Source organism: Muscardinus avellanarius (genome assembly GCF_963383645.1).
Source record: "Muscardinus avellanarius genome assembly, chromosome: 8".
NCBI lineage: Eukaryota > Metazoa > Chordata > Mammalia > Rodentia > Gliridae > Muscardinus > Muscardinus avellanarius.
In genome coordinates, this window is record NC_137794.1 from 64,227,827 (window position 1) to 64,249,352 (window position 21,526).

The 21,526-nt window shown below is 43.3% G+C and overlaps 1 protein-coding gene across 1 annotated transcript in view; it reads right to left on the bottom strand.

Annotated features, from left to right (window-relative positions):
• METTL24 (methyltransferase like 24) overlaps positions 1 to 21,526 on the bottom strand; it is a gene marked incomplete at both ends in the record, with an annotated part of 110,782 nt that overhangs the window by 70,607 nt on the left and 18,649 nt on the right. Inside the window, one exon of the mRNA XM_080700208.1 lies at positions 2,264 to 2,362. Within this exon, the coding sequence (XP_080556334.1) occupies positions 2,264 to 2,362 (99 nt within the window). The remainder of the gene's footprint in view (positions 1 to 2,263; positions 2,363 to 21,526) is intronic.

A 21,526-nucleotide genomic window follows, 5' to 3' on the forward strand; every position in this document is an offset into this window, starting at 1 on the left:
CATTTCTTTGGTCTTTCCTCTCTTGTGAAGATCCCCATATACATATAAAATTTAATAAAATTTTTATACTTGTCCCTTTTTCATGAGCTCTTGTATTAATTGGGATCCTAGTACCAGCCAAAGAGCCTACGTGAGAACAAAAGGGGTAAAGGGATTTCTTTTTCTCTTATAGTCTCAACAACAAACTCTCTATTACTGTACTCATCAAGCTGAATAATAATTATACATCCATTTATCTGCCTTTACAATTCCTCTGTTAGCTCCTTCAGGGCAAGGATTATATCCCCAGGGCCTAGCATGCTGTAAGTGTTCAGAAATGCTTGGTTAATAACAATCTTATCCTACCTGCACAGGACAAGATCACACAACTGGAAGAGATATTAGAACCAATTTGATCTAATCTCTTCCTTTTCAAGCCAGAGAAGCAACGTAAATTGTCAAGGATCATAACATCAGACTACATCATATCAGAGGATGGTTCAATTTTTTTTTTTTTTAGAATTTTTCTCCTTTCAGACTATAGCTATGGGAAAGATCCACGAAGAGTCTCAAATGGCCATTGCATACCTCAAGATCATCTCTTCAAAGTAAATGTGCCTTGTATAATTACAGAATATTTACTTAAAATACATATCAAATAAGCTGGCCATGGTGGCAAATGTCTGTAATCACAGTGCTTGGGAGGCTGAGACAGGAGGTTCAGGAGGAGCACAGGTTCAAGGACAGCCTCAACAATGCAGTGAGACGCTCGGCAACCTAGTGAGACCCTCAAAACAAAAAATAAAATAGGGCTGGGGGCGTAAGTCAAAGGTAGAATGTCACCTGAGTTCCATCCCCATTACCACGCACACACATACACCACACACACATTAGAAGTTAGAGTCTTGCACTCAGTAAATTAATTTTGGAGGGTAAAGCCCATGGGTCTCAAATTCAATTTATAAATTTAACACCTCTCATTTATCTCTGGGGCCTTTGAGAGATTTTTAAAGCCATGGTTAAAAGGTCTAGCTTCCTATCCTTCATATAAAGCCAAAGTATAAAATTAAAATCTCAGTATTTTAATTAAGTCTGCCTAAGTCCCCCAAATTAACTTGCAGCAGCAAAATAAGATGGAATTATGTAAAGCACAGGGACTGATTTATCTTTCCATCATCCATGATTAAGTCCACCAGTTTTTAATTCCATGTTTAGGTGACAAATATTAAAATCTCTGATTGTTCAACTGCATCATTTGAGAAACAGGACTTTTTTTCTTTTACCCCTAATCTAGCATCCTAAAGATACGAAAATCTGTCCTCTCCCATGGATGAAAATAAATGGGCTTTGCGCCAGGAAGGTTCAGGAGGAGGAGAAGGAGGCCGAGAGCCAGTGGGATGAAGGAAATAAAAAGAATACAGGACCCTCCACCTCCAGGTCACACCGGCTGCACAGGGCAGTTTCCCGAGTGGGCCTGTGCTCAGCTTCCAGGCAGTCAGAGTTCTTAATTTACTAACACTTCCCAGTTCAGGGCTAAGTGTCCCTTGGGCTTAGATCTCCTCTTATGTCTGCCTTTTCCCCAGGATCAGACAACTTGAGAATGGAAACCTCCTGATTAACGTGTCAAGAGCCATAGACTCTCCCTAATGGACGGTCTCTCTCCCTGCTGGGGGCACTGACTCAGCCTCCAGCCGGGCAGGAGCTGCCACTACGTGTTAAGTCACTAATAAAGGCTGCTGCTCAGTAATGATTTAAAGTGCTTCAAGGAGAGAGCAAGCCTTTGGATTCATTAACTTCTCATCCTTCTGCCGCAGAGTCTCTGCTCTTGCCTAGCGCGCCCCCCGGCAGCCAAGTGTCTACGGCAGGAGAATGAGGTGAGCATCCCCCAACACAAAACGGAGCTGGAGCCTCCAGATGACACTTTTGTTTTGTGACACACTCGACTGCCTACACACGGGGATGAATCTGTCGCTTCAAATGGTTTTCCAAAGTAATTTTCTAAAGTGGGTCTTTAAAACACTTCGGGATGAATCATTGCAACATTTCAGGTGGATGAGACTCAGGAAGAAGATGCCTGAGCATCTTAAGGATAAGGTGGGAAGCATCTTATCCTCCACCGAGGGAGGAGAGAAGCTTAAAGAGCAATGCCCAGAAGCCAGGTCCCTGTCGTGTCTCCGTCAAGAGTCACTCAGAACCTGCCTGCCCCTCGGGAACTAATTTCTTTCAAAGGGGCAATTGGCACCTTTTACATTATTTTCAAACCTATTTGATCCGCAAGCACAACCTGGGTGGTGCTGATGTATCTCAGGAACCGCAAGGCTTCTTCATCCAGAGACTGAGCAGGCCCTGCCCATGGCTGGAGGTCTATGTGCCACCGGGGACCCTGTGAGAGACAGAACAGAGGCGGGTGTCAGGAACGAGGAGCACCCGGGGCAGGACGGCTGCACCAGCTGTCACCGAGCAGGCACGAGTGCAGAGGCAGCGGGGAGCTCCTTTGGAGCTGTCATTGAGGCCACACGGGTCACAGGGAGACAAGCGAAGCCCCAGCGAGTTCAGCAGGAACTGAACGACTGCAAAAGCTCTGGGCACTACCTAACTCCTGCTTCCTATTAAAGGCAGACTCCACTTGGCCCCACCGGGGCTGTCCCTCAACTGCGGCTTTGTATTGCATGATGCCACTCCGGGGCAGAAGGCAAAGCCCTTAATCTACTATGTTTGCCTAAGCTCCTGGCTCCCTGAGGGCCAGTTAGGGTGTGAGTAACACCATGAAGCTGGAGTCTCATCTTCATGGGGGAAAAAGACTCTGGTTCTTGGTCGACTTCTTCATTGCAGGGAGACTGGGAAACGCCACCTAGCGGCTGAGCTTAAGTGCATAGGGCAAGGATCCCGGAGCCTTGGCCATCAGACCCGAGAGGGTGGCTTCCTAGAACTGTGGGCCAGCGCAGGTCTTTGAGCAGAGGACACCAAGGTGCTCCCAGGAGCAAGGCGTTTAGGGATGAGCTCCTGAGCTCCCTTTTACAGCAAGGACAGGTAGATGAAGGGCTGCGGGAAGGCAGTGGTCTGGGTGAGGCTAAAAACGGGAAACCTCCTGTCCAAAGGAGTCCTGCACAGTGGCTCCTGCCTGTAATCCAGTACTTGGGAGGCTGAGACAGGAGCACATAGAGACCCTCAGAAATTTAGCAAGACCTTGTTTCAAAATAAAATATAAAATAAAACATAAAAACAGAATAACTAAAAGTGTAAAATTAAAATAAAAGTATTTAAAAGGGGGTTGAGGATATAGTTCCTAAGTAGAATGCCCCTGAGTACAATCCCCAGAACCCCTCCAAAAAAAAAAAAAGTAGGAGCCATAAAGTTTTGCTAGAGCTCAGAGGTCCTTGCCTATATTTCTCATCACCTAGAGCCTCCAGAAGGCTTTGAGATTCCAAGGGGAGGGAGGGCTCGACCTGCAGGGCAGGGAAGGGTTGGGGTCAGGAAAGCTCCACCACAGGCAGGGAAAATATCTGGCATCAGGAAAAACTCCTGGGATCATGGTATGGGGGTTTCTGCAAGTGATCTGAATAAGTTTCTTGACTCCCTTTCATGGTGAAAGGAGGCAAAGGAGGGTTCTGGTGACAGGATAAGGGGACCACTCATGTATTCACATTGTCCTCCATCGAGAAGGAGAAGGAGAAGGAGGAGGAGAAGAATTCACAAAAGCCTGTCATGAGACACCTTAGTACAAATGTGGTCAGTGGCCCTGAGGCGGGCAGTCTACGTGACTTGGGCTTGAATGACAACAAGAATTGGGGAAGAGCAAGCAGGTTAGAATAAACCGCTTGAAGCCAGGTGTCTGAGCTTAGAGAAGAGAATTCTTCCCCCCTGTGATGGTCTGAGATGCATGCAAATACTCTGGAACTAATAAAGTACCCCCAGTTTAGGCAATATTAAACACATGTCATTGCAGAGCCCAGAGTCTTAGCACCACACCAGCCTATCCTGCCCTTGTGGTGAATGGACACCATGCCGCCCCTCTGGATGGACAGAAATGACCTCCTTTTCTCAGGATCCCTAGCCAGGTATGCATAGGTGTGCACCTACCTACACAGGCTTAGAAGACCACGCTTACTTTATCTCCTTGCTGACACTACCTTAAAATTTTACAGTGGACCCTGCAAATTATGTAGCCAGTCTGCCTCAAGGTCAAAGGACCCCTTTAATGGGAGGGCAGCTTTGCCTCCTGTCTTTCCCTGCCCTGTGAAGGCTGAGCAGGCAGAGACTTGAGCTAGAGAGAGCCAGAGAACACCAGCTAGTGTGTCCTCTTAGGCAGGTCTTCCAGCCCCTTATTTCTTCTTTCCTTCTTGGAACCAGCTGTTGATTACCTTATGTTCAAACAATAGTTATTGAGCATCAGCTACTCCATGCCAGGCACTGGTAAATACAGGTGTGAATAAAACCTGGACTCTCCCAGGAGCCATCACAATCATGTAGGGGAGTAAAAAATGTACCAAAAAAAACTTTGATAAAGAAACTTAGAAATATCCAAGAGTCATTCATTTCAGGAAATTATTTCATTCTGAAATCATGAATTAGAAGCACATTTAAACACAAATGCCAACTCCCCCCTCCTTTTGCTTGGTCACTTTATATTTGGAGTCAGATAGACAGGGAACCTTCTCAGGAAGCAGACACAACCTGTGAGGAGCAGGGTCTAAACCTCCCATCCATTCTCATAGGCCCCTCGCAGGCCCCAGCAACTGGCCCAGGAGCCTCTCAGTGAAGAGGATGACGTTCACGTGACCACTTTCCTCTAAACCAGGAGTCAGAAACTTTTGTATCATGGGTCAACTAGCAAAGTTTTTTAGACTTTTCAGGCTATATGGATTCTGTTGCAACCCCCACAGCTCCTGCCTTAGCTCAAAATCAGCCACAGACAGTAAGTAAACAAATGGTCGTGGCTGTGTTCCAATAGAGCTCCATTTACAAAAACAGGCCACAGGCTGGATGTGGCCTGCAAGCTGTAGTTTACTGACCCCTGCTCCAGTTGGTTCTAATTTGGAGGTCAGCTGGCCTAGAAGAGAGAGTGTGTTTACTTGAAACAATGCAAGGGAGACAGACTGTGATATCTAGATAAAACTGATTTTCTCATCTGGGTGATTTGGGCAAATATCAGTTCAGAGTTTCAACAGGATACCCGAGACCTTCAAACTGGCTAATTGGAAAAGATTTCACAAAATACACTATTTACAATAGTTTGGGCAGAGCTTAAGGAAACCACTAAGGAATGATGCAGTACCTCTGGCTTGTCCTGCCAGAGAGGTCTTACAAGCCCGGGGGCAACATTAGGGAGAGGCTTTTTCTAAATGAACACAGGCAATCCTATTACAGCCTCAGCCCTAACTGTCTGTCCCACCCACCAGTCTCCTGCCTTCTGTTGGCCAAACCAAGCTTGGAAGGCAGAGAAGAGGGAAGCTGTCTTTGGTCCATGCAGCCAGCCTCCCAGGGAGAGAGCAGGGCAGAGACTGGACCTGCCCAGAGTCTCCTGGGCATCATTCTTTAGGAAGAGGTAGTGAGTTTTGACTGAGGAGTCACCATTCATTCATTCATTTGTTCAGTGAGCATTAGTCCCTGATGCCAGGTGCTGTGTTACAATTTAATATAAGTTCACCATGCCCGCGACAGCTCCAGATCAGTGCACACAATAACCATAAGTGAAATTGTGGACCCTAACAGAGAAATCCCAGCACTGTACCCCCAGGGACTTGCACAGCTTTGATAATCTCCCTGGGTCTGAGATTTTGCAGTCTGACCCAATGAAGAAGTAGTAGTGGCAAAGATACCACACCCTAGTTGCAGCTCCCTGTGGTAAAACACCCAGCTCGGCACCCCCATGGTCTCGCGCAACCTTGATTAACTCCCTGGGTCTGAGACTTTGTGATACAACCCAGTAAAGGAGTAGTGGCAACTGAGATTACCAATAACTCGAGATCCAGAGCACCCTAAGTGAAGTCATGGTGACCTGGGGAAGAACCCAGAGAAGGCACAAACTTCTGAAATCATGGGAAAGAGGAACAACAATAGAGCAATGAACACCCATAACCCCACAATATCAGAACCTGATAACACAGAAATTGAGAGATCTCTGGAAGATCAAATCAGGAATATAACTGTAGAAATAATACAGGACCTTTGAAAAGAATTTAGAGAGAGTCTAAAAGAAATAAAGGATGCAATCATTGAAGTAAAGGCATCAATTCAAACTATAAACACGCGATTAGACCACATAGAGAATAGAATCTTGCTCCCAGAAGATAATCACTCCAAAAATGAATGCATAATTTATAACTTAGAAAAAAAACCTCAGACAACAGGAATTTTACATTGAAGAAATATGGGCCCATTTAAGAGAGTTAACCTAAGAATAATTGGAATAGAAGAGGGAAAGGAAGGTGAAACCAAAGGGATCAATAACATCTTCAACGAAGTAATAGCAGAAAATTTTCCAAACATAGAGCAAGAGGTCAATACACAGGTCCAGGAAACTTATAGAACTCCCTTTAGACAGGATCAGAGAAAAGGTTCCCCACACCACATAATTGTCAAAATGACCAATGTGGAAGCCAAGGAGAGAATCTTAAAGGCAACAAAAACAAAAGGCCAAGTGACATTCAGAGGCAAACCAATTAGAATCACTCCAGACTTCCCAAACCAAGTCATGAAAGCCAGAAGGGCTTGGAGTAACATATTCCAAACTCTGAAAGAAAACAACTTCCAGCCAAAATTTTCCTACCCAGCAAAACTATCTATGAAATTAGATGAGGAAATAAGAAGCTTCCATGACAAACAGAAACTGAAGGAATTTATGTCTTAAAAACCAGTGCTAGATAAAATACTCAAAGAGATTACCTACAAAGAAGAAATAGGTAATACACACCAGAACCAGAGAAACAAGATTTTCCATCCAGCAGACAACTAAGCAAAGAAGAATACACAGTGTTTCAAAAGAAATAAAATCTTAACATTTTAGGAATTAAAAGTTATCTCTCAATAATCACACTGAATGTAAATGGCCTCAATTCCCCTATAAAAAGACATAAAGTGGCAAAATGGATTAAAAACCAGAATCCATCCATCTGCTGCTTACAAGAAACACACTTTACAAGTAAAGAGAGTAACAAACTCAAGGTAAAGGGCTGGAGCAAGGTAATTCATGTTAAGTAGCCATCCTAACAAATGTGAAGTAGTATTTCACTATAGTTTTTATTTGTATTTCCTTAATGATTAGTTATATTATGATAATGATAAGTGATATTCATGTAGTTATTGGTCATATAAAAATATTTGGAGATTCATTTTAAAAAAAGACATGGCTGTGTCAACTAATAAATGCAATGAGCTGTTTAGGGACTCCAATAGAAATCTCTATAGGGCATAAAGGGGGCACAAAGAGATGGACACTTGAGTACTACTCCATAATAAATGGCAAAAATAAAAATACACAAATAGATGATGGGAAATAGTCTCTACTACCAGGAGCTCAAAAGCACATCAAAGGTCTTTCTAGCATCATTTAAAAAAACACGTTAAACACAGTAGCAGCATTTAACCTGGACTACAACACAAAAGCAACTTTGCAGATCAGTAATTGTGAATCCATATGGTGAGTCAATATGGTGTAACTAGAATTATCTTAAGGATCCACAAATAGTATCTTTCTTGCAACCTAATATTTCTCATTTCCAACTAGGGGTTGACCACAAAGAAGCTAAACACAGCAGCTTGGCCAGTGAATAATAGAAGCTGAGGAGACTCCAATGGGGCTAGAACAGAAACACGCAGCAAAGCAATGCCCTCCAAAGTGCTGGCTTAATGATTTGGTTGAGCTGTTTAAAAAACATTTCACATAAAGCAATGTTCTTATTGGAATCCGTCTGACAGCAATTTGTGATTATTTCCCCATGGAAACCACTAGCTTTTATCATCTCTTTCAATTATCATTTGTCTTAATTCTCTAGTGCACACATCAACATTTGTCCTTTCCAAATTCCCACAAACAGAATCCTCTGAGCGCCTTCAAACGCCAATGGCAGGTTTAATAGAAAAGGGCAAAAACCCATCTTTAAAAAAAATTATTATGATTTTACTCCAAACAGCTTCCTAAATGCCAGGGTGTACTAAATGTCTATTATTAGCAAGCTTCAAATATCAAGTGACTATAACAATGCCATCATCATCACTCCCAGGAGGTGGGATATGAGATACAGCTCCCCTCTCCTGTTTGTCCATCAAACTTCCTCTTGAGACAGGTAAAACAGCAGCTTAGCAGAGAAAGTATTTGATGGAACTTTTTTTTCTGACACTAGAGATTGAATCCAGGGGTATTCTACCTCTGAGCTACACCCCTAGTCCTATTTTATTTTCATTTGGAAACAGGGTCTCACTAAGTTACTGAGGCTAGTTTGGAACATGTGATACTCTGTCTCAGCCTCCCAAGGACTGGGTTTACAGGTGTGCACTAGCACCTGGCAGGAGCCATCTTTTGGATTGCTGTGTCTGTCCTAGGCAGGCTTGCCCTGAAGCATCAAAGGAAGCTCACTATAATGGCTTGCCATAAGGAAGGGCCTTGCTCTTGAGCCCCTGTAGGAATGGGAGTCCTTTGAAATCCAGGGTCCTGTTCCCTAAACCACCTAAACTTATGTGAGCAAAAAGTCCTCCCCTATCTCAAGACAAATTTCTCAGGGCAGGCAGGGTCCTGGACTTCCAAGGAATAGAAGTAGCTCCCATTCTGTTTTGCAAACCCTTATCTAGCACTATCTTCAGGGAAGGTGCCTCACAGAGCTAGCTGGCTTTTTCTAATCAGACCCAAAAATCTTCCTTATATAGGGAAAAAAAATCTAAAACCTAAGATTTAGGACAGCAGAAGGTTCTAGACCCAACCAGCTCGTGCTTTATGGTGGCTATTTTGTAGACATCTGAGACTCTACTTCCCAAAGGGCAAAAAAAGTGACCACTGAGTCATTCATTAGGACTCAAAGGGACTTTGAGGAGCACAGCCATGAGGCTTTGGTATATTTTTATCATTTGTGATCTCAGCATTACATTTTGCTTCTTAAAAAAAGAAATTGATTCTCTCTCAAGCCATGAAGCTGAATTCCAAGATTTTATTCCTAAAAGATAATGCAAAATATAGCACTCTTTTAAAATACTTCTCTGCCTGCCGGCCTATATTTATTAATTCAAGACCACAGCCCCAAGCAAAACTGGTGGCATTAATAAAAAAAAATTAAAGAAAAAAGGCAGGCCCACTCATGACCTAGAAAAGAGAGCCATCTCTGCCTTGTGCAAAAGCTTTCTTTGTCTCGAAATTTGGAAGAACAGCTTCCTTCTTCACAAACACTTCCGCAAGCCCATGAATGACCTCACGCAGCCTATGAAGAACTTGTCAAACTAAGAACAGTGCCATCCTTGGCTTTACAAGCAATTTTTGTACAAGCATTTCTCTTTTTTGAATTTTGTGTACAGGATATAAAAATTAAAGATATAAAAATTAAAGATAAAATAAGTCAAGAGGAAACTTCTAGTGGCCCATTCCTCTCTCTTTCAGCTGTAGAGTTCTTTGGAGGACGCAACTGTAATGATAAGTAATTTAAGTGACCAGTGAGGGAGAACTGATAAAATAAAACTGAGAAAACTTTTTATAAAATTTCCTACTCTCAAATGCACATTCTCACTATTACCAAACTCCTGAAAGGCTTTAGAACCAGCAGTTCTCTGCAGGGAAAGACGCTTAACAACTGATCCTCTGCCGTTGTGATTTTGCCTGTGAAGAACAAGGTTGTGAGTCTTTGACTCAAACTAAACAAGACACTGAGCAGTGTGTTGATGTGTTGGTGTTGGGGAAGCCAAGACTTTCTGGGAGAAACAAACCCCAAACAAGCAAAATAGATGTATTTAGCAATTTTGCGCTAATTAAGAGCATCTGTTAGTGGGCAGGGAACAATGACTGGAGGAAATTGTTTATTCCTCTTTAGAAAGAGAAAGCTGCATGGGGGAGGGTGGTCACAGGAGTTGGAGAAGGAGGCACAAAATGGTATCTGGACACAGCTGAGAGTTGGTGAGCATCCATGATGCCCTTAGATAGAGCTGTCAGGCCTCCTCCTAAGTGTGGCCAGGAGCTCTGAGAGTGAAGGCGGGGAGTGCAGCTCACATCCCTTCCCCTCATCTCGTCTCTCAGACTCAGCCCTGCTTCCAAGAGAAGAGGGGTCAGTTACATATTTTGTGATGTTTCTTAAAATATAGGTACCTCATCAAAATCTCATTAAAAATAAAAAAGCCTCCAGTTTCAGTTAGTTGGGGATCAAATGGGCAAGATCACTCCCACCCCAAGTCTCCCACTGAATGCAGCAATAAACCTGGACAGATGCACGGGCAATCATTTGAGGAATCTAAAAAGTAAACATTTGGAGGCAGATGGGGAAGGAGACCAGAATCCAAAGGACCATGGAATGGGTAGGGAGTCCGCCACTGCTTTTCCTGCTGGTGTTCCTCCCAGCCAACTTGGGGCTGCCAGGCACAGGCAGGGGGCTTTGGCACAGAAAGCCCCAGGCAGGCCTCTAGTTCAGGCCCAGGAAGGACTCCTAATGTTCAGAAAGACTGTGAATGTCCCCATTTCCCCTCCCCTCCCATTTCTCCCTTGTCTCTCAAGCTCCAGTACAGTGGCAGAAAACACAGTGGAGACCCAAAGTCACCCCAAACCCTAAGAAAAAGACAGCTTCATGCCTGATCTGAGGCTGTCTCCCCTAAAGAGTGGTGTGAACCCCATTGACTACTTTCTGTCTCTCTCCTCTCTCAGGTTGGCTTTGGACTCAGTGACAGTCAGGGGAAGCTTGGGGCAGCACATGGGCAGGGCAGGGAGACCTGAAGCCCAAACCTCTGCACAGAGGTTCAGAAACTGCAGGCAACTCAATAATGCTGGAGAAATCGCAGGAGCGCAGCTTAGGGAAGTGACCCCATAAAATGGTTTATGAAGAGCTGGGCTTATCCTAGAACTGCACATGCATGGGCCTGATTCTGTTTAATAGTGTATCAAAGTCTTTGAGACCTGAGCTAACAGACAGACCCCTGACCAGCGGGAAGCATGCATACACACGGACTCAAAATACACTGTAAAGCCTTTGAAAACAGAACTAACACAGAAATCACAACCCACAGAACTTGGTTGGAACTTGATGCTTGGACCTACCCAGGCCAACTGCCTGTTAAAATGAATATGTTGATATTATTCACAACATTTAAACAGAACTCAGAGTCTCCTACCATAATATTGAAAATGTCCAGGAAACAATCTAAAACTGCCAAGCGTAGGAAGAATCAGAAAAATCCCAGCCAGCATGAGGAAAAGATGATGAGTAGATACCAATGAAGACATGGCCCAGATGATGACATTTTTTAATACAATTTTTTTATTGAAAATAAATGGCATACATTTAAACTATACTTGGTGCCCTCTCCCCCCTACCCCCATTTTCCCTTTCCCCTCCCACCAATGACTGTCCAGGGTAACTATGCCATATTCATACTTTTACACATATTTGGATGTAGACCCTCATTAATCAACTTCAGCCTTCCTCATCTCCTATCTTTCCATTCAAACTTTGCTGGTATTTCCCCTCCATTATCTGGGGTCCCACTTGGTATCCTCTGTGTTTCCTAGTTTGGGCATATTAGAGGAAACATATGTGCTTGGCTGATCTCATTTAACATAATGCTCTCCAGGACTTTCCATCTTCTTGCAAATGACATGATTTTGTTCTTCTTTATAGCTGAATAGAATTCCATTGTGTGTATTTCCCATAATTTTGCAATCCATTGATGATGAAATTTTTTAACAAGACTTAAAAACAATTATTATGTCGGGTGTGGTGGCGCACGCTTGTAATGCCAGCATTTCGGAGGCTGAGACTGGGAGATCACAGTTCGCAGACAACCTCAGCTACTTGGTGAGGCCCTCCACAACTTAGTGAGACCCTGTTTCAAATAAAGAATAAAAATTGGGGCAGGGGGAGTAGCTCGGAGGTAGAATACCCCTGGTTCCATCCCCAGACCCACACAAAAAATTATTATAAAAAATACTTTAGATGAAATAAAGGTGTCTACTTCCTAAAGCAATGGAAAAATAGAAAGTCTCAGCAAGGACATAAGTATAAAGAATGTGTACATGTATGTACACACAAGTTTTTTACCCCAATATGATGTATGAATATAATGCACCAATAAAAAATTAAAAAATAAAATAAAAAATAATAAAAATAATTTAAAAAAGAAGTATAAAGAGCAAAGTGGAAGCCAGGTTTGGTGGCACACACCTGAAATTCCAGCACTCAGGAGGCTGAGACAGGAGCGTCTCAGGTTCGAGGTGTTCTTTAGCAACTTAAGAGGCTCTCTGCAATTTAGTGAGACTTTATTTCAAAATAAAACTAAAATAGGACTGGGGCTGTAACTTGGAGGTAGAATGTCCTTGGGTTCAATCCCTAGCAACACACACACACACAAACACACACACACACACACGCACACACACACACACACATACACACACACAGTAGAAATTTTAGAACAGAATAATATAACACAAAACTCAACAGAATGAATTTGACACTAGAAAGATGCAGTGAACTTGGAGATAGAGTAGAGAGTGTTTAACCTGAACAACAGACAGAAAAATTGAGGGAAAAGTGAAAATAACCTCAGAGGCCTATGCACAATACCAAGAAGTCTAACAGCCAGAGTTCTGATGTCCCAGAGGAAAAGGAGGAAGAATGCAGCCATAAAAACCATACTTAAAGAAATAATAAGCTTGGCGTGGTGGTCCATGCCTTGAATCCCTGACTTGGGAGGCCAAGACAGGAGGATTGCAGGTTCGAGGACAACTTCAGCAATCTAGCCAGCCCCTGCCCCTATTTCAAAATAAAAAAAGGGATGCCAGGCATGGTGGTACATGCTTGTAATCCCCGCGCTTGGGAGGCGGAGACAGGAGGATTGTGCAGGTTCGAAGCCAGCCTCTCTGGCTTAAGAGACCCTGTTTCCAAATAAAAATATTAAAAAATAGGTCTGGGAGTGTAGCCCAGAGGCAGAAGGGTTTCCAGGAATAATTTATTTATTAAATAAATAATAAAAAAGGGCTGGGATGTAGCTCAAAGGTAGAATGCCCTGATTTCAATTCCCTGTACCATACTCAAAAGGAAGAAAGGAGGGGAGGGAGGGAGGAAGGAAGGAAGGAAGGAAGAAAGAGGGGAGAAAAAGAAAATAGAAATAAAGAAGGAAAGAAAGAGAAGGAGGAAGGAAGGAAGGAGAGAAAGAAAGAAAGAAAGAAAGAAAGAAAGAAAGAAAGAAAGAAAGAAAGAAGGAAAGGAAGGAAGGAAGGAAGGAAGGAAGGAAGGAAGGAAGGAAAAAGGAAGAAAGCTAACTAGGTATGGGTCATGGCACACAGCTGCAATCCCAGTACTTGGGAGGCTGAGACAGGAACACTGCAGGTTCAAGGCCAGTGCACAGTAACTTATTGAGACCCTGTTTTAAAAAAAAAAAATTTTTTAAAGCTCAGAGACAGAACACTCCTGGGTTCAACCCACAGTACCACAAAGGGGGGAGGGAAAATTGCTAGAAGACCTCCAAGTCTGATGAAATACACAAAACTAATATTTAAGAAGCTCAGCATTTCCCTAAGAGAAACACTCACAGGGTTCCACATCCATTCCTTGAGAACCAAGGACAACAGCAACAACACCACCAAAACTGGTCTTAACTAACGATTCAACAAACAGGACATGGGCCAGATTCAAGGTGGGCAGGTGAGAAAGGGCAGAGCCAGCCCATCCCCAGCGCCTTTCCCCCAGGCCCCACCTCCAAGTCCATCTGCCAACCGTCTCTGGCAGCAGACAGCTCGCCTGCTGGAATCCACATCCACAGCGGCATCTTGAAGCCTTTCCCATCAATCTGCCATCCCTGCATCATTCCACAGTGTAGGCTGGGAGGCGAGGGAGCCAGAAATCAAATCAACTCTGACAAGAAAAAATGCACCATAATTCAAGCAGGCCCTGATAACTTTTAGAAAGGGAAGGAACAAGGAGAAATAAACACTCACCTCTAGATTTATTCTCTAAGTTACCCTGGTAAGTCAGAAAGAGAGGGCGAGCGACTTAGAGCAGTGTTTTTGTTCTTAGGCAGGCATCTTTAAATTTACCACATTATCTGTGCGTGTGTCAAAATGGTCCAAATCTGCGTAAGACTGAAACCCCCCAGGGGAGGCTGAGAGAACGAAACATCATGTAATTTTGGTTTTTATCATAGGCAGCAAAAACAGAAGCCAAGTGCCTAGTGTAGATGTAGTATGAGCCAGAGGCTGTCATTAGTTTTCATGGTGTACACACTTACACAGTGTCCGCATACATAGTAGGGATTCAAAAGTCAATCAGTAAAAAGAGGTTTTACTGAGGTGGCTCATCATCCAGGGAGGAAAAGGAGAGTCTCATCTGCTTAATGAAAATAAGTTTATATAAGAATGTTTGCCTAGAAAAGCAAATAGAAATTTAGAAAAGCATTAATCACATCTTTAAGGATTCTCTCTCTGACTCTGTCTCTCTTCCTCTCTCTGTCTCTTTCTGTACACATGTGTGTGCACTTGTACACACACACACACACACACACACACACACACACACACACACATCTCCCTATTTTATGCCAACCTCTTCAAAATATAGACTACCTGGCCTTTCTGTGACCCAGCGCCCTAGCAACTTAATATCATCAGCATCAGTCTGCTATGCTTATAGACTTACTTGGCTCAGAAAACTCTGGTCATCTAACATGCCCCCCTAAATATCACTGGTTCCTGAAATATCCAGCCCTGGGGATGTAACGTCTGCAGCACCCCGATCAGCCCATTTCAAGGTTGCCTGGAATCCCAGGTAGCTGCCACAGCCAAAAGAAAACTGGAGCTGGCAGAAGGTGGGGAGGGACAGAAAAGCCACCGGGAGGGAGGGAGGGAAGGAGGGAGGAAGGGAGGAGAGGAAGGAGAGAGGGAAGGAGGGAAGGAGGGAGGGAGGAGGGAGGGAAAGGGATGGAGAAGGGAATAGGGGGAAAGGAGCATGAAGGAGGAGGGGTTCCCCTCAGTACTTCCTCACAAGATCACCTAGGACCCAGACTGGTCCACAGCAGGGATCCTGGGGCTCTGTGGAGGCTCTGGACCCACATTAGTCCAGGAAAGTGTTCCAGATCTAGACTCTAAACAAGAAGTCATTTTTATCACCAAAAAGAATGCCTCTGCCCTAGTCACCAAGTGTAGGGGAACAGAGATTACAGCACAAAGAATGTGTCCCGAAGGTTGCACAGAAAGCCCAAAACAGTTGCGGCGTCATCCTGGGGCCACCCAGCGGCTCACAACTGGGGTGGCAGCCACATGTGGCACCATACGCTGTAGGGAAGCAAAGGATTCCTTGGAAGTCGCTGTAGACACCGCATGATGCAGGAATAATCTCCCGTGAGAAAGGGCACGAGCAAGCAAGACACCAGGTCACAAGGGGGACTGTCATGGAGAGGACAGCCCAGCCCCGAGGGGGGCGGGGAGGAAAAGAGGAAAAGGGGACCCAGCACCCAGACACGCCCGCAGCACTGACCAGCTGGCTAAAGAGCAGCCCGGGCTCCCAATGAGCCTGTCACATCCCACTGGGCCCATCACTGACTGCATATAACTGTGTATGCACGTGTGTTATGCACACGTATCTGTATTTCTCAGTCTTAAGCATGCACCCCTCCATATTAACTAACATTTTCAATTTCATACTGTCCATATTTCATATTGCCCATACTGTCACTCTGGCCCTTAAACAGTGGTATGGTATGTGGTCACCTCAATAAATCCTGCCTGACAATTAGAGATAAGACTCTGGTTCTGGGACATTCCTTGCATGATTCTATATTTATAGAACATCTTTTTTTCTGTCTGAATGCACTGAAAGTTATACTGCCTGACAAGTTAGAAGAAGGCCAATAAATGTTTCTTTTTCATCGTCGGGAAACTGCCAGCTCTGTAAAGCAGACAGGCAGCGCTGGCTGGACTCCTCTGGAACCAAAAGCACTTCAGCCTTGTACCTAAACGGAAGGAAAAAGCCACCATCTCTATCACTAAGTGGCCCTCCCAGGACCTTGAGGGACTGCTGAAGGAAGCAGACCTCTGGGAGGTCAGTTGTTATTGGGGTTGCTGCTGTGTTGACTCTGGGCTCAGGGTTCTTTGCTGACTGGGAGTGAGGATCTCCAGGGTTGGAGGCAGAGCTGCCAGAGTGGCCGCGGACCTTGGCCAAGTCACCTGTCCACATTACTGACTGAAAATAACAAGTGTAAAGGCGACAAATTGTGCAAAAACACATAGCAGATCTCAACTGATGAAATTCTGAACGCATTTTTAATGGTATGAGAAAGGATTAATGTTCCTTGCATTAAAGAAAAACAAACCAACTTCCTCCCACAAGGGAGAACTTTAAAAAAAAAAAAACACTACAAAAAAAGTTACAGAATCCAGAAGATACAAACTATTTCTAGCTTCAATTTTTGCTTACGTCATTCTTGTGGAAAATCACTGCATTGAAAGAGAGATCTTAAGAGCTGGGCATGGTGGCACACACCTGGAATTTCAGTACTCGAGAGGCTGAGACGAGAGGATTGCAGGTTCGAGGACAGCCCCCTCAGCAACTGAGCAAGACTCTGTTTCAAAGTAAAAAATAAGCCAGGTGGTACATGACTATAATCCTAGTACCTGGAAGGCTTAGACAGGAAGATTGCAGGTTTGCAACCAGCCTCAACAACTTAGAGAGGACCTCCAGAACTTATGAGACCCCTTTTCAAAATAAAAGAATAAAATACAAGAAATATAATGCCCCTGGGTTCAATCCTCAGTACAAAGACAGAGAGAGAGCTAGACCTTAAAGGATTATCTAAACCAACCCCTTCATATTCTAACAAGAAAATAAAGTTTAGAGAAAGTGAAAAGACATACCAAAGTCACATGTGGTTCAGATAGATATAACATGCCAATAGCAATTTCAGAAAAGACTCCTAGGTAAACACACGTGGCTTTCTGTATTAACAGACTCACTGATGCAATTGGTAACAAATTTACAAAATTCTTTATCAATAAAATGTGGAACACACTAAGGAATTCGCCAATGGGTCTGAAAATGTCGTGGATGATGAATCCTCAAGGAGTTACAAAGAAGGATTAGACTATTAGGCAAGGATTCAGAGCTTTCTGATGCATGGCAATGGTTTAGGTAAGGAGCAGCAGGGATCAGCAATAAACTAAGACCTTGATTTTCAACACTAAACATGTTGCATAGACAAGAAATAAAAGTTTATTATAATTTGCTGAAATATATTTAATCCACTTGAAGTCCTAACATCCAAGTGCATGTTTGTTACTGTAGCATAACATAGTCTATACTGACTATATAAGAACCTAAAAGTCACTCAGTAAAAGAGGGTTATCAGCTGGGCATGGTGGCGCATGCTTGTAATGCCAGCATTCGGGAGGCTGAGACAAGAGGACTGTAGTTCGCAGACAGCCTCAGCTACTTAGTGAGGTCCTCTGCAACTCAGTGAGACCCTGTTTCAAAATAAAGAATTAAAAATAGGGCAGGGGGTGGAGCTCAGAGGTCAAATTCCCCTGGGTTCCATTCCCAGACCCCAAAATAAAAAAAATAAAAAGCCGGTCATCGTGGTGCACACTTGTAATCTCAGCACTTGGGAGGCTGAGACAGGAGGATCGCACAGGTTCAAAGTCAACCTCAGCTACTTAGTGAGGCTTTCAGCAACTTAGTGAGACCCTGTTTCCAAATAATGTATAAAATAGGTCTGGGAGTATAGCCTGGAGGTAGGAAACCTCCTGGGTTCAACCCCCAGTACTCCTCCCCTAAAAAAAGATGGTCATCATTATTACGACTGCATTCCCACAGCATCTTCCCAATGTCACACCAGCAGAGATTAAAATGAAAGCTAAAACAGATCATTGTCTTATGGAGAGTCTTGGATAGTGGAAGAAAAAAAATGTAACAAAATAAAATTCAGTGTCAAGAAGCTAGGAAGTGCTCAGATAAAGATCATAAGGAAACCCTAGTTACAAACAAATCTGGTCCGTTTTCTAAATGCATCTGTCCTCTAACATAATGTGTGGGGCCTTTTCCCTCCTACCCAGAATTCTCTTGCCTTCTCACTAGTTAATTCAAATTCCACTTGTCCTTCAAGGTCCAGCTTTAATGCTACATTTTGCCCTCAAATGTCCTAAAATATCCTCTACGTGCAGAATACACTACTCCAAGGAGGTGCTTTGGCAATTATTGATTTTACTTCTCACTTTATACTTAATCAAATTTTTGGTATAATGTGATTCAAGTGTGTGGCTCTAAACCACAAGCCTTATGAAGATACCACATGTTTTGCTTCTTTTACAATCCCCCACAGAACTGGTTCCAAGGGACATTTTTACATTGCTTTAAATGCCAAGGGAGAAAGAACATGATATACCTCTTGGAGCTGAGGATGATTTTTTATTACTTTGGGGAAAAGCAGGGGAATTTACAAAGTGAGCTTTATAGTAATACCTTAATCTAGCTAAATATAGAATCTCTTTATTTAGGAATAAATAAATTATTATAAATCCTGTTATGCTTTGAATCCGGAGCATCCCCCAACGGCCTGTGTGTTGAAAGCTTGGTCCCTGGCGTGGCAATATTCAGAATGGGGCTTTGGGAAGTGATCGGATCATGAGGGCTCTGACCACATCTATAGACTAACCCAATGATGAGATAACAATTTGAGAGCATTATTGGGAGATGGTGGAAACTACAGGATGTGGGACCTCATCGGAGGAAGCAGGCCACTGGGTGTGTGCCCCAGAAGGGTACATCTTGTCCCCAGCCTCTTCTGCTCTCTCTGGCAGTCTCTGCTACATTGCTGGCCACCATGAAGTGAGCTTTATTCTACCACTTCCTTCCGCCACGATTTTCTGCCTCTCCGCAGGACCAGAAACCATGGAGCCAGTCAACCATGGTGGGGTGGGGGGGGGGACCTCGGGCACTGTGAGCCCAAAGACATGGCCCTTCAAGCTGTTTTTCTCCAGTGTTTTGTTAAAGAGACAAAAGCTGACTAACACACCGTCTTTGATTTAGCCTTGTTCAAATTAAAATAAAAACTAAAGATGACATGCAGCTTAGTAGAAACTGCAAAGAAGCATTTCTGGAAAATTAAAACACCTCATTAAAAATTAGCATTTGTTTTGATAGACTTTAAAAAGTTAAATATTTACATGCCAATTATTATAAATATTAAGCTAAATTTGCACACACTCAACACCTTGAAATTGTAAAGTGAGGTTTTACCCAAATCTATCTAAAAGGAGCACAAAACTTTTCTATAATAATGAAAATTAGTTTTCATAATTCCAAAGACAATTAACACGTGACCTTGAAACTATAATATTTGTTGCTATAAATTTCACTTGTTAAGTCAATAAAAAGAGCCAGACACGGTGGTGTGCCCCTGTAATCCCGGTACTTGGCAGGCTGTGACAGGAGGATCTCAGGTTTGTGACCAGCAGCAGCAACTTGGTGAGGCCCTCTTTCAATATAAAAATTTTAAACAGCCCCCAATAGCACAGGGGGTAAAATATCCCTGAGTTTAATTCCCAGCATCACACACATCCTTAAAAAAATAGATGTTCAGGCAAAAGTTAAATAAATAATGCCTGTCATGGTGGGTGGGTGTTTGGTGGGGTGGGGGGAGACAGAGTTGGTCCACGAAGCATCATAAAGATAACCTTCTCGTCCTGACTTCTCTGGTCTAGTTCTTATTATTCATCCTCTGCAACAATGTTGTGCAGATTCTCTTGTAGTTCAGTAAGTACAATCTTCCTTGTAGGAATTTACTTTACAGGCAAAATAAAGCAGCACCAATGTATTTTAAAACATGGTACACACTGGTCTGGGAGTGTAGCCCGGAGGTAGAAGGGCTTCCAGGAACCCCAGTACCACCAAAAAAAATAAAAATTAAAAAAAAATAAAACATGGTACACAATTTTAGAACATTTTTACAAAATTTTTATTTTTTTAACATACATTACAGTAGAACACATATAACCTGTCTCTACAAGACCAACTTCGGTTAATTGACACTCAGAATTTCTCTCCCTGTGCTAATGGGTCACCAGGAGTTACTTGGTTTGTTTCCAAATCAATTCGTATCAACTGTACAAGTTATCAAAATGACATAATTTAATTGGAAATTAGGTAAATCCATGAAGTGTGTGCACAGAAGAAAACTGGCCCTCATTTCTATAAAAACCAGGTCAATAAAAGGTAGATGCTATTTTACAATACTGTGGTAATTGGCATGGGTAAAGTAAGCATAAAAGAGAAAGAGAATAACAAAAAATCACTAAAATCTCAAAGTGTGCAGACTCCTTCAGAAGTGTCAAACTCTGGCTCCATTCTGAAGAAACCAAAACTGAAAAGGATGGGTGATACCGTTTACTTAGATGGGTTTTCCAAGAAAGACCAGAACTCCGGCCAGAGTGTACACACACACACACATACACACATACACACACACACACACACACACACACACACACACACAGTCTTTCTCTCTCTCTCTCTGTCTCTCTCTCTCTCTTCTCAGCAACTGAACAGGCATGTGTGTGTTTTCAGTTAAATTTGACTGTGCATGTGAACATTTTTGTGATTTACTGTTCTAACCACCTTTTATATAACTGACCCAATTACTGCACATGGGTGACTTTGGTATGAGGTTTCTACTCAACTTGTTAATTAAACAGTTGTAGAGAGTACACAATTGTGTAGTCAGAGAAAGTGCAATGTTATTTTGAGCCACTTTAAACAATGCTAGGCTAATCTCACCGTGTGGCTGGAGGAACATGAATGAAAGTCGGGATGTAGATAAGATGCAAGAGGTGATCTGTAAGCCCCTTTGGATTTGTTTTCTCAAGAAGCTATGAATTTTTCCACCTTCAAACTTTTTTTAGCATTGGCCAGTTCTACAGCATAAAGCAAGCACTTGTTTATAAATGAAACAACACGAAAATCAATAGCAGGTAGGAGCTGTGGACTACTCTTCTGAAAAGGAAGCACAACTCTTCTTCCAGGTGTAGCTTAAGAAGGCCAGAGCAAGCAGGCCTGGTCATCTGTAGGATGCACACGGCAACACCAGGGGAAGGGAGCTAGTCCAGGCCTGGGGCCAATGGTCTCTACAGGCTGCTGTCTACAACACCTTTTCCACCTTCCTGAGGCTTAACTCAGCCCGGGCCAGAGTGAGGCGATTCCAGCAGAGAGTCCAGCTGTCCATCATACTGAGGCAGCTCTCCGTAAAAGGTGAACACTCATTATTCAACCACTTAACCCAAGTTTAAGATTTGACCATCCCAGCCGTAATTAGCCATTTTGTGACTGGACCCTTGCCTTCTTGAGGGAGTGGCCCTTCACAGGAAGCCTGGGTCAGGTGAGGT